The sequence below is a fragment of the Hyalella azteca genome, unplaced genomic scaffold, assembly GCF_000764305.2.
Source record: "Hyalella azteca isolate HAZT.00-mixed unplaced genomic scaffold, Hazt_2.0.2 contig493, whole genome shotgun sequence".
NCBI lineage: Eukaryota > Metazoa > Arthropoda > Malacostraca > Amphipoda > Hyalellidae > Hyalella > Hyalella azteca.
In genome coordinates this window covers 130,242-142,919 of record NW_025930840.1, presented here as the reverse complement: position 1 = coordinate 142,919, position 12,678 = coordinate 130,242, and the positions used below count along the sequence as shown (strand labels likewise).

Here is a 12,678-nt window from a genome sequence, read left to right as displayed (position 1 = left end):
GCGTACGCCACCGGCATGTCGGGCACACGACACTGACAGGTCGGGCACACGGGACCGACATATCGGGCCCACGGGACTAACATGTAGGGCACAAAGGACCGACATGTCAGAAACACGGAACCAAGATGTTGAGCCCTCTTTCATTGCAACATTTAATTTTCTCCTCGTCTGTAAGAATTCTCATCATCAAACAATTAAAATACAATTTTCATTTACTGATTCCGGACTACTTATAGGTATAATACCTTATCGGGGAAGTTTAGTTTAGCATGTACATGGCATGTACAATCAACTATCTTGTAATCATCCTCGCCTCATCTGACTATGAGGGATGATTTATTTGCACTGAGCGTTTATTCTTCGTGGACACAATCTGTACACACAATAATGTCTAATACAGGCGAACGCAATCCCTGTGCGCCTAATCCCTTGATTAAGAGCGAATAATCAATAGATTCGGAGCGTATTAGCAATATTTCAGGCACGCATGATATTTACACCAGGCTCGTTGAATCTCGTTATCGTGTATACGCATAATCTTTTTTCAGGCACGCATAATCTTCTGCTCATTTTAGCATAATATACATTTCAGGAACGTATAATCACTAGATCAGAAACACATAATCTCTGTATCAGGCTCCTTAACCCGTACGTGTTACGTATCCTTAACCCTTGGTATGTATTATCTCGCGATCGAATGCGTCTCATTTCTAGATCAGGCACGTATGATCTCTTGATTAGGAGTCGTATAATCTCTAGAATAAGAGTCTATAATCTTTAAATCAGGCATACATAATCTCTAGATCAGGCGCTCATACTTTCTGTATATCCGCCCCTTATGATGCTGCTTTTGGACAAGTTTCATCTGCAGGTCAACTGTTATCTAAAAATTGTGATTTTTTCAATATTATTTATCTGTCGGTCACACGCAACCAATCATGTCTAAGATACACCAATTTCATTATTGGGAACTTCTTCTTTATCGAGAAATGTGACAAGTGACAAGTGCAATTATATGTGTCAAGTGTTATTATATGTGACAATTGTTATTATATGTGACAAGTATTATTGTATGTCACAAGTGTTATTATATGTGGCAATGTTACTATATGTGGCAAGTGTTATTATATGTGACAAGTGTTATTATATGTGACAAGTGTTGTTATATGGGACAAGTGTTATTATATGGGGCAAGTGTTATTATATGTGACAAGTGTTATTATATGTGTCAAGTGTTATTATATGTGACAAGTATTATTGTATGTCACAAGTGTTATTATATGTGGCAATGTTACTATGTATATGTGACAAGTGTTATTATATGTGACAAGTGTTATTATATGTGACAAGTGTTGTTATATGTGGCAAGTGTTATTATATGCTGCAAGTGTTATTAAACGTGACATATGGATATCGTAAATACTCCCTTCATAGCTCACGTATTTTCTAAGCATCGGCCCGTGTCATTCGTGTTTGCGTGCCCATGTTCGTGTTATTTAAACCCTAACCCGAAACTCCATTGAATTTGCGGCGAGAGGTTTGCAGTGAACCGCTTTCGGCCAGACTCACTGAGCAACATTTTCCTCTTAGACGTCGTCTTGTATTCGTCCTTATCTCATATCGCCTTCTGTATTTCAACTGTGTATCTTGTTTATTACTTTTATTTTCATTTTTGGTATTTTTTGTAAATTTTTCACTTTTTTCTCATCCGCCTCCTGCCCCTCTCTTGTATCACTGTTACTTTTCTGCCACAATTATTGTCGCTTTTACTTTTATACAACAATTATTACTATTTTTGCCCTTCATCATCGACGTTTTCTTCCATTTTTCATGCAGCCTTTTTTACTTTACTTTCCTAAAGCCCGTGCCACTTTGTTCTATTTTGGTATCAGAATTTTAGCTTCACAGCACTCATCAGTTCCACTCTCTCTCAATCCTGCCTTCTTATTAATTTCTTCTCTAATACCACGAGTCTTGAATTCTTATATCCTCACTCTCTTTCTCATCCTCGCACTCTCACTCACTCTCTCACACTATCTTTCACACGCACTCTCCCCATCACTTCTCACTCACTGTCCGCATCGCACCCTCCCCTCATCACTCTCCCCCACGCACTCTCACTCACACTCCCACTCAACCTGCTCCTCAGACGCGTCCTCAACCCCTTCACTCTCCCACTCACTCTTCCCCCTCGCACTCTCACTCCACCACTCACTCTCCCCCTCGCACTCTCACTCCACCACTCACTCTCCCCCTCGCACTCTCTTCACTCCACCACTCACTCTCCCCCTCGCACTTTCACTCCACCACTCACTCTCCCCCTCGCACTCTCACTCCACCACTCACTCTCCCCCTCGCACTCTCACTCCCCCACTCACTCTCCCCCTCGCACTCTCACTCACTCTCCCACTCTATCCTGCACAGGCCTAACGGTGACCGGCTGACCGTCGCTGGCATGTGACCTCAGGCGATGTTGCAACTTACGACCGGCCTCAGCGCTGAGCCTTCTTGTGCCCAGCCTATGGCGGGGAGGTACCTTGGTCACAATGTGTTAGCCTAGGTTACTTGGTCAGATTGAGTTAGTCTAAGTTACTTGGTCAGATTGTGTTAGTCTAAACGCCTAGTTCAGGTTATGTTAGTCCAAGTTCCCCGGCCAGATTGATTATGTCAGATTATTTTAGCCTAAGTTCCGCGTTCAGATTATGTTAGTGTAAGATCCCCGGTCAGATTATGTTAGCCTAAGTTCCACGGTCAGATTATGTTAGCCTAAGTTCCTTGGTCATATTATGTTAATCAAAGTTCCAAGGTCAGATTATGTTAGTCCAAGTTCACCGGTCAGATTAAGTTAGTCCAAGCTCCCCGGCAGATTATGTAAGCCTAAGTTTCTTGGTCAGATTACGTTAGTATAATTTAGTTATGTATCGATCCTCTCACGCTGGCTTTTATGCCGCCAAATAATGACAGAAATGTCATTCACGAATGAATTTAGCCGTTTAAACAGGATCACGGAAGCGTTGTGTCAATAGCGTGCTTACATAATTATTTGAATGAAGTAGATTCCAACATTCAAAAGTCTAGTCGTTTGAACTTTTAACAGGAAAATTCCATGTTGAATAAATCTTCAGGTAGTCCTAATTTGATCGGCTATACTAGTCTTGCCGGATGTAAGCTGCGCGCTGGCGAAATATAAAATCACGCTAAAAAATTCTAAAAATAGTTTCTATCTGGAAAAATATTCGCAAATATTTTAAGAAACATGTATTGAAACATTTTGAGAAATAAGTTTTGATACTTGTTGGTTTCTTCTTCTGTAGTTGACAACGGGCAGCAGATATGCGATGTGCAAGATCCTTCCCACGATTTTTAAAAAATAAATTTAGTTAATATAACTGGACGATGTCAACATGAACTGGACACTTAAGTGGAATTCATTATTGATAAGTAAAATACGGTCCGCAGGTGTGAAAGAAAAAAAAAAATGAAAATAATCTGATGAAAAAGCCCGAAGTTCGGAATCCATAATGCAAACCATTTCGCAAGAAATTTATTGCACACAACAAAGTACGCAGCGAAGAATTACAAACTATGATTTCAAAAATAATTTGTCCGAATATCTGACACAATTTTCCGTTACGTGAGCAATGGAAAATTTCTCGTCATCTCGCCTGGGATTCGCGACCAACGTAGACTAGCGGAGCTCTGAATTCCGAGACTCCGGGATCATTTTTTTCATTTCTTCTATTATTGCTTTTTTGCACAGCTCTTACTGTTGCTGTTTTTTTTTGCGCTGGGGCGAATGTGAGGAGGCGCGTTAGGCCTACCGTGAATCCTGCAACACAGCTTACGTTCTGCCGGGACAGTCACAGTCAATTTGCCTACAATCTGTGCTGTAGGCGACAGGTACATTCATTCCACCACCCCGCACTGTAGGCGATAGTTACAGTCATTCCACCACCCCTCACTGTAAGCAACAGTTACAGTCATTTCACCACCCCGCACTGTAAGCAACAGTTACAGTCATTCCACCACCCCTCACTGTAAGCAACAGTTACAGTCATTTCACCACCCCGCACTGTAGGCGACAGTTACAGTCATTCCACCACCCCGCACTGTAGGCGACAGTTACAGTCATTCCACCACCCCGCACTGTAGGCGACAGTTACAGTCATTCCACCACCCCGCACTGTAGGCGACAGTTACAGTCATTCCACCACCCCGCACTGTAGGCGACAGTTACAGTCATTTCACCACCCCGCACTGTAGGCGACAGGTACATTCATTCCACCACCCCGCACTGTAGGCGACAGGTACAGTCATTCCACCACCTCGCACTGTAGGCGACAGTTAGTCTTTCCACCATCCCCGCACTGTAGGCGACAGTCACAGTCTTCCCACCACCCCGCACTATATAGGCGACAGTTACAGTCTTTCCGCCACCCCGCTCTGTAGGCAACAGTTACGACAGTCACAGTCTGTTACACTAACAGTCGCTTATCCGACTTACTCGTCTTCGCAATAATTTAATGCAGCGCTTAAGGCTACTGTCTTTCGGCGACATTCAAACTATTGCATACTGAAGTACTCATTGAATACGATTTTTTTAAAACAGTTTTTCAGTAAAATTAAAGTACAACTTTTCATCCAAAACGTTCACTGTATATTGTACAGTTGCTCGCTGAACTTTTTCATGCCTTAATTTTTGATCTCAGTCTCCAATGAATAATTCGCCTCGTAATTCACTCCCATGAATGAGACGCTAACTCTGCTCGTCGTCTCGGGCGTGAATGATGAAATTTTCATTTAAAGGTGATCACAACACATATCCTAGAGGCAATCAATAAATAGGTACCAAATGGAGCATAAATGTGTCACTAATGCATAGAAATATCTAAATTGTGCAGCAATAATAGGTACCTAATGCTACGGGAGTAGGCGGCACCAATTGCAGAATAAATCTACCCTATGCAGCATAAATAAGTCCCTAAATCATATGAATATGTACCTTAAACAGCAGAAATATTTTGCTACAAGACAAATAAATGAATAATTATCATAAATGATAAAAATAGGCACATAAATTAGCAAAAATAGGCTCGAATAATAGCATGAATAGACAACTTGAACAGCACATATGCAATAAATTTATCTGCAACATCTTAGTGTAATAGTGGCTATTGATAATAGTTACTCGAGATAGGGAAATGTTTCCATATATGTTCAGGAAATCAATGATTATCCACCAGGCATCTGACGTTAAAATAGCCTGGATTCATTCCTGTTTCAACTACGTTATTTTGACTTAATTAACTCGTAATCAACGTTATTTCAACGTGCTTTGTCGGGACAGAAATATATAGTCTCTGCTTCAAATGCTTCCTAGGAGGCATATATATATGCCATCGCACGGATTTTCCCCGTGCATCGCACATTCCTGACAAGGTGAGCGTGTGGTGACGTCACATGAGCGTGTGGTGACGTCACATGAGAGTGTGGTGACGTCACATGAGCGTGTGATGACGTCACATGAGCGTGTGGTGACGTCACACGAGCGTGTGATGACGTCACATGAGAGTGTGGTGACGTCACATGAGCGTGTGGTGACGTCACATGAGCATGTGGTGACATCACATGAGCGTGTGGTGACGTCACATGAGCATGTGGTGACGTCACACGAGCGTGTGGTGACGTCACATGAGCGTGTGATGACGTCACATGAGAGTGTGGTTACGTCACATGAGCGTGTGGTGACGTCACATGAGAGTGTGGTGACATCACATGAGCGTGTGGTGACGTCACATGAGCGTGTGGTGACATCACATGAGCGTGTGGTGACGTCACACGAGCGTGTGGTGACGTCACATGAGCGTGTGGTGACGTCACATGAGCGTGTGGTGACGTCACATGAGCGTGTGGTGACGTCACATGAGCGTGTGGTGACGTAACTTAATTGCCAATAACATCAAACAAAAACGAAATCTTTTTGATGTTGTACATTTTTCGTGGCTATGTAATATAAGATGATATCAATGACATATATGCAGAGGTGGGCAGTAGCGCGCTACATGTAGCGGCAGCTACATTTTCAGTGACGGTAGCGGTAGCGGCGTTACTTCTAAGGCAATGTAGCGTTAGCGGTAGCGCCCGCTACATATTTAAGTAGCGATACGAGGTTTTGCCGCTACAGCGCTACCGCTACATTTATAAATTAAGCCTTTAGATCAGTGGTTCCCAAAGTGGGTGATATCGTCCCCTTAGGGGCAGTAGAAAGATTTTGGGGGGCGGTAAGGAAGAAGAGGGCGTTTGGGGGCGGTAGGGGGGGGGCGGCAGTCCGAAGTCAAAGTCAGAAGTTCCAAAGTTTGTTAGACGATTTGTACACAACACGTGCAGCACATGACTCCCAGCGATGGTTTTTTCACCCAGATCTGCTTTTTTAACCTCTCCTGGGTTTACGTCTCGGACAAATTAACGGCCGGACTATATAGCGGCCAATTTCCAAATTCAATGATCAAGGAATATCTCTCAAACTACTGAACTTAACTCCATGAAACTTGGTACACGTATTCATTAGGATCTAACAATAATGTTTAGCTCGTGAAATTTTTTTTAATTCTGCCTTAATTTTTTTACCACAGTTATATGGCAATACGGGCTGAAATTCACAGGGATCAAGGAATTTCTTCCAAACTATTGAACAGATTCGAACAAAATTTTGAATTTACAGTCCTAACTACCGAACGGTAATGTTTAGCTCGTGAGAATTTATTCGATTGCGTCTTTGTACGCGAGTTTTTTTTTTCATTTCACCTTCATTCGTGATTTAAACAACAATACGTGCTTAAATACGTACAATCAAGAAATTTCTTCCAAAACTAGTGAATAGATTTGAACGAAACTTAGTATTTAAATACCTAACCTCAGCAACGGTGATGTTTAGCTCGCTACAAATTTTTCGTTTTGCTTTCGTTTGCGAGTTATACGGCTATACGATATACGGATATACGTGAACGGCTCCTGGTTAAACCGTCCGGTAGAAAAGCCAGTCGTTCCTCCTATATCTGTATAACTCGCGAACGAAAGCAAAATAGAAAAATTGTCACGAGCTAAACATCACCGTTGGGAGGTTAGGTATTTATATATAAAGTTTCGTTGAAATCTGTTCATTAGTTTAGAAGAAATTTCTTGATCGCCGCGAATTTAAGCGACTAATTATCCGGCGATACGGGCAGAATATAAGGAAGTGTGAAATCAAGAATGACGGTGAAATAAAAAAAAAAAAACTCGCAAACGAAGGTAAAATCTAAAATTTTTACAAGCTAAAAAATCACCGTTTGGTAGTAAGGAATGTATTTTCAAAATTTCGTTCAAATCTGTTCAGTAGTTTGGAAGTAATACTCTGATTACTGCGGATTTTGGCCTGTATCGCAATATAACTCACGAATGAAGGTAAAATTTAATAATTTTTACGAGCTAAAAATCCGCGTTAGGTTATGATGAATACGTTTTCCAAGTTTTATTAATCTGCGTTCATTAGTTTGGGAGATATTAATTGATAATTGAATTTTGAGATTGGTCGTGCGACCGGCCACGAGTCCGGCCGTAAATTTGCTCGAGACGTCCTAGGTTTCTAGTACTGAAACAGTTAAAACAGCTGAAAAACATATTGGTTCACTAGAAGGGGTTTTATTCGTGAAATACACATTTGTGTTTAACCTTTATCTTTTAAAATTGCAGCGTACTAAATTTCAAGAAAGAGGCGTATGATTTTATATGTGTCTGTGGGGGGCGCTAGAAATTCACTAGGGAGCCAAAGGGGGCGCCAGCCTGAAAAAGTTTGGGTCAAAAAAGTCAAAAAGTCAACCTCAGCCTGTTACTTGTGTCAACATGTTAGTTGTTACTTGTTAAGTTGTTACCAGTTACCACTTTCAGGTATTTTTTCATGTTTCAGTTTGCTTACAGTTATTTTTACGCAGTTATTTTTATGTTTCACCTACCCTACATGGATGTCTACTTTTTTCTACCAATCTCAAAAATAATCCACATATATATATATATATATACAAATAAAAGACTGATTTTTATATGTATATGTGGATAATTTTTGAGATTGGTAGATTCAAGTAGACATCCATGTAAGGAAGGTAAAACATTAAAATAACTAACTTTTATTTACTGTATCTAACCCGCACTAGTTCGGTTAGGTTAATTGCAATAAAGTTGCATTGATATGGCTTGAAAATGTTTCATTATCATTAAATGTTTATGAGTAAATCCTAATAGCAGAACAATAAATATTTAGAGGTTTCCAATAATTTTGGCCATTGTAGCGGCTAATGTAACGGCGCTACATTTTACTGTAGCGGTAGCGGTAGCGCTCGCTGCAATCTAGTGGGCGTAGCGGTAGCGGTAGCGCCCGCTACCTTTAGGGCATGTAGCGGTAGCGGTAGCGCCGCTACATTTCAAAGTAGCGCTGCCCAGCTCTGCATATATGAGATTAATTCATGCTGGAATAGAGAAGCAACAGTTATTATATAATCAACTCTAATACGAATTTCCTTCACATCAGGATTAAAAGATTTTACATAAATTCTTCACGCCCATCAAATGTAGCTTAACTTAGAGATCGAGATGAAGGTCGCGCTATCGCACAACAATTGAGTTACCCCTCGAGCAGGAGATTTGTATGACGTACGAGCCCTGCTTGTGGTCAGTCGTCTTGATAATCCAAAGCCAGGATAACTTCCGTTGAGCCGTTCAAGTCTCCTTATTTTGTTAATTATAGTGACATGTCTTTCTGGAAGAAATGATAATAATGTAACTGGCTCTGGTAAACTTTGCATTTAAATGCAACTCGGTTGAAAAATTCTGTTTAAGGCATCCCAATAAAAACGTATTAGTAGCAGTATTAATAACAATATAATCTACAGCTGCCTGAGAGGCAGTGCAACACGGACTGGAACCGATAGTGGCAGCATCAGTACCGTTTTCAATGTCCCCATTCGGTATGCGGTGAAGCAATAGCCTTGAATTTCACAGCTAGAGTTTACTCTAGGATTTACTTGCATAATAATCGTGATCTGAGAATTCAATCACGAGTTGGCAGTTTGCCAGGATGCAAGTTGATTCCTCAACTAGTATACGGTTCCGTATTCGCAATTAATTTCGCTGCATCTTTTTAGAAAAGGTTTATGATAAAATAAACTGCAGCATCGTGTTAATTTGCCATTAACATACATACAAGTAACATAGTCACCTCAGCATCACCTTTGAATGCCTGGAAATCACCTCATCATCACCTCTGAATGCCTGGCAATCACCTCATCATCACTTCATCACTTCAGCACCATCTCGATCAGCATTAGTTCGTACTCTGACCTCATTGAAGAGAAACCTTGCCCCGCTACGTGATAAGTTTGCTCATCGCATCGAGTTGCTCTTCATTTGGCTGCCGCAGGACTTTGACTTCCGGCGGTAGCTTGCTTGTGATAGAGAGGTTATGTATCTAGGGTTGCAGCTACAGCTAGAGTAGTCGCTAGATATGCAAATAGGACATCTGGTAAATATGTACAGCTAAGATAGTCACTAGATATACTGCTAAGATAGTCACTAAATATACAGTTAAGACTGTCATTATATATGCAGCTAGAACAGCCGGTAAATATACAGCTAGAGGAGTGGCTGAATGTGTCTCTAGAAATATAGGTAGGTTAGTTACTATAGATTCACAGCTAGGGCAGAGAGTTATGTCTTCATGTGTTTTCACATGAGCCAGCAGAGTGTCGCATGGACTCACATGAGTCAGTAGAGTGTCGCATCGATTCACATGAGCCAGTAGAGTGTCGCATGGACTCTCATGAGCCAGTAGAGTGTCGCATCGATTCACATGAGCAAGTAGAGTGTCGCATGGCTTCACATGAGCATGTAAAATGTCGCATGCATTCACATGAGCCAGTGGAAGGTCCCATGGCTTCACATGAGCCAGTATAGCGTAGCAGCCTGTCACATAAACAGACATTGAATCACAATCAACTGCTCACGGTTTAGAACAAATTATCTCTTCCCGGCAGATTGCAACGCAATTCAGTGATTCCAGGAAATAGTGACGTGGCTCGTACTGTTTTGTTTACATTCTAACAGCGCGGTAATGAATCTCAGGGCCATTGTTTGCTCGGCTGTGAGTTTGTATAACGTGCAGGCGTTGCATGAATTGCAGGGCTGTAGCATGTCTTATATTCCTGACCAGCGTGACGTGATACTTGCTTATGGAATTACTGGTTACTGCCTCGTCTGTGAGTGTCTGCAGTGACACTACTGCCTCTAGCAGCGGCAGTAACAGCAGTGTTGCCACTCACTGCCGCCGTAGCAGCGGCAGTAACGGCAGTGTTGTCGCTCACTGCCGCCGTAGCAGCAGCAGTAACGGCAGTGTTGTCGCTCACTGCCGCCGTAGCAGCAGCAGTAACGGCAGTGTTGCCGCTCACTGCTGCCGTAGCAGCAGCAGTAACGGCAGTGTTGCCGCTCACTGCCACCGTAGCAGCAGCAGTAACGGCAGTGTTGCCGCTCACTGCCGCCGTAGCAGCGGCAGTAACGGCAGTGTAGCGCAGGTCAGGCAAGTAACGGCATGGCGCGGGTGAACGAACCAACGTCGCTGCAACGTCACCCGCCCGCGCTCTTTTACTTTCAGCCTGCGCGCTGTACTCACTTCCACTTCCCACTTCCCTTGTCTTCCACTTGCTTCTCTTCCACTTCCCCACTCTTCCACAGCCCCACTCTTCCACTGCCCCACTCTTCCCTCTTCTACTTACCCACTCTTCCACTTCCCTACTCTTCCACTTCCCTACTCTTCCACTTCCCTACTCTCCCACTCTCCTACTCTTCCACTCCCCTACTCTTCTACTCCCCTACTCTTGTACTCCCCTACTCTTCCACTTCCCCACTCTTTCACTTCCCCACTCTTCCACTTCCCTACTTTTTACTCCCCTACTCTTCCACTTCCTTACTCTTCCACCTCCCTACTCTTCTACTCCACTACTCTTCCACTTCCCTACTCTTCCACTTCCCTACTCTCCCACTCTCCTACTCTTCCACTCCCCTACTCTTCTACTCCCCTACTCTTGTACTCCCCTACTCTTCCACTTCCCCACTCTTTCACTTCCCCACTCTTCCACTTCCCTACTTTTTACTCCCCTACTCTTCCACTTCCTTACTCTTCCACCTCCCTACTCTTCTACTCCACTACTCTTCCACTTCCCTACTCTTCCACTTCCCTACTCTCCCACTCTCCTACTCTTCCACTCCCCTACTCTTCTACTCCCCTACTCTTCCACTTCCCTACTCTTCCACTTCCCCACTCTTCCACTTCCCGACTTATTTACTCCCCTACTCTTCCACTTCCCCACTCTTCCACTTCCCTACTCTTCCACTTCCCTACTCTTCCACTTCCCTACTCTTCCACTTCCCTACTCTTCTACTCCCCTACTCTTCCACTTCCCCACTCTTCCACTTCTCTACTCTTCCACTCCCCTACTCTTCTACTCCCCTACTCTTCCACTTCCCTACTCTTCCACTTCCCTACTCTTCCACTTCCCCACTCTTCCACTTCCCCACTCTTCCACTTCCCTACTTATTTACTCCCCTACTCTTCCACTTCCCCACTGTTCTACTTCCCCACTCTTCCACTTACCTACTCTTTTACTCCCCTACTCTTCCACTTCCCTACTCTTCCACTCCCCCACTCTTCCACTCTCCCACTCTTCCACTCCCCCACTCTTCCAGCTCCCTACTCTTCCACTTCCCTACTCTTCTACTCCCCTACTCTTCCACTTTCCCACTCTTCCACTTCCCCACTCTTCCATTCCCCCACTCTTCCACTCCCCCACTCTTCCACTCCCCTACTCTTCCACTTCCCTACTCTTTCACTTCCCTACTCTTCCACTTCCCTACTCTTCCACTCCCCTACTCTTCCACTCCCCCACTCTTCCACTTCCCCACTTTTCTACTTCCCTACTCTCCCACTCATCTACTCTTCCACTCGCCTACTCTTCTACTCCCCTACTCTTCCACTTCCCTACTCTTCCACTTCCCTACTTTTTCACTTCCCTACTCTTCCACTTCCCTACTTTTTCACTTCCCTACTCTTCCACTCCCCTACTCTTCCACTCCCATACTCTTCCAGTTCCACTTTTCTGCTTATTCGCTTCCACTTCCCGCTCCTCTGAGCCCTCACTCGCTGTTTTTTCCCTTCCTGCTTTACCAAAATTACCAAGACCACCACTGCCCAGGATGTATTGGACCATCATGATTCCTGCCTTCCGGAACGTAGCCTTCAACACTTCAAGCCGTCCGTATCTAAGCCGTGGGTCGAACCAGCCCTCGGTCGAACGGTCACTCGTCGAAGGACGATAAATTTTGGAACAAAACTTTGCTATCTGAAACCTAACCTTAGATACGGTGAACGTAGAATTACGTAATTTAACGATGCCCGGAAGTCATATTCGATCCGCGGCCTGGTGGTTCTCGGCAGGTTTTATGCCAGGCCGGAGGTGGACAAAGCCGAGTGGTTCACGGTCGATTGGTGGATGTCCGGAGAGATCCAAGGCGTTCGATTCTGGGCTTGTTGGTGCACAAAATTGGTGGTGCACGGCTGCGCTCCCTCGGAACGAACTGATCAGCAACAGGATTGGG

The 12,678-nt window shown here is 43.6% G+C and overlaps 1 protein-coding gene across 1 annotated transcript in view; it reads left to right on the top strand.

Annotated features, from left to right (window-relative positions):
- The window catches only part of LOC108678238 (extensin-1-like), a 28,049-nt gene extending 15,754 nt beyond the window's left edge, over positions 1–12,295 (top strand). Inside the window, exons 2-3 of the mRNA XM_018166605.1 lie at positions 10,301–10,603; positions 10,759–12,295. Of these exons, the coding sequence (XP_018022094.1) occupies positions 10,301–10,603; positions 10,759–12,295 (1,840 nt within the window). The remainder of the gene's footprint in view (positions 1–10,300; positions 10,604–10,758) is intronic.
- The last annotated feature ends 383 nt before the right edge of the window (positions 12,296–12,678 follow it).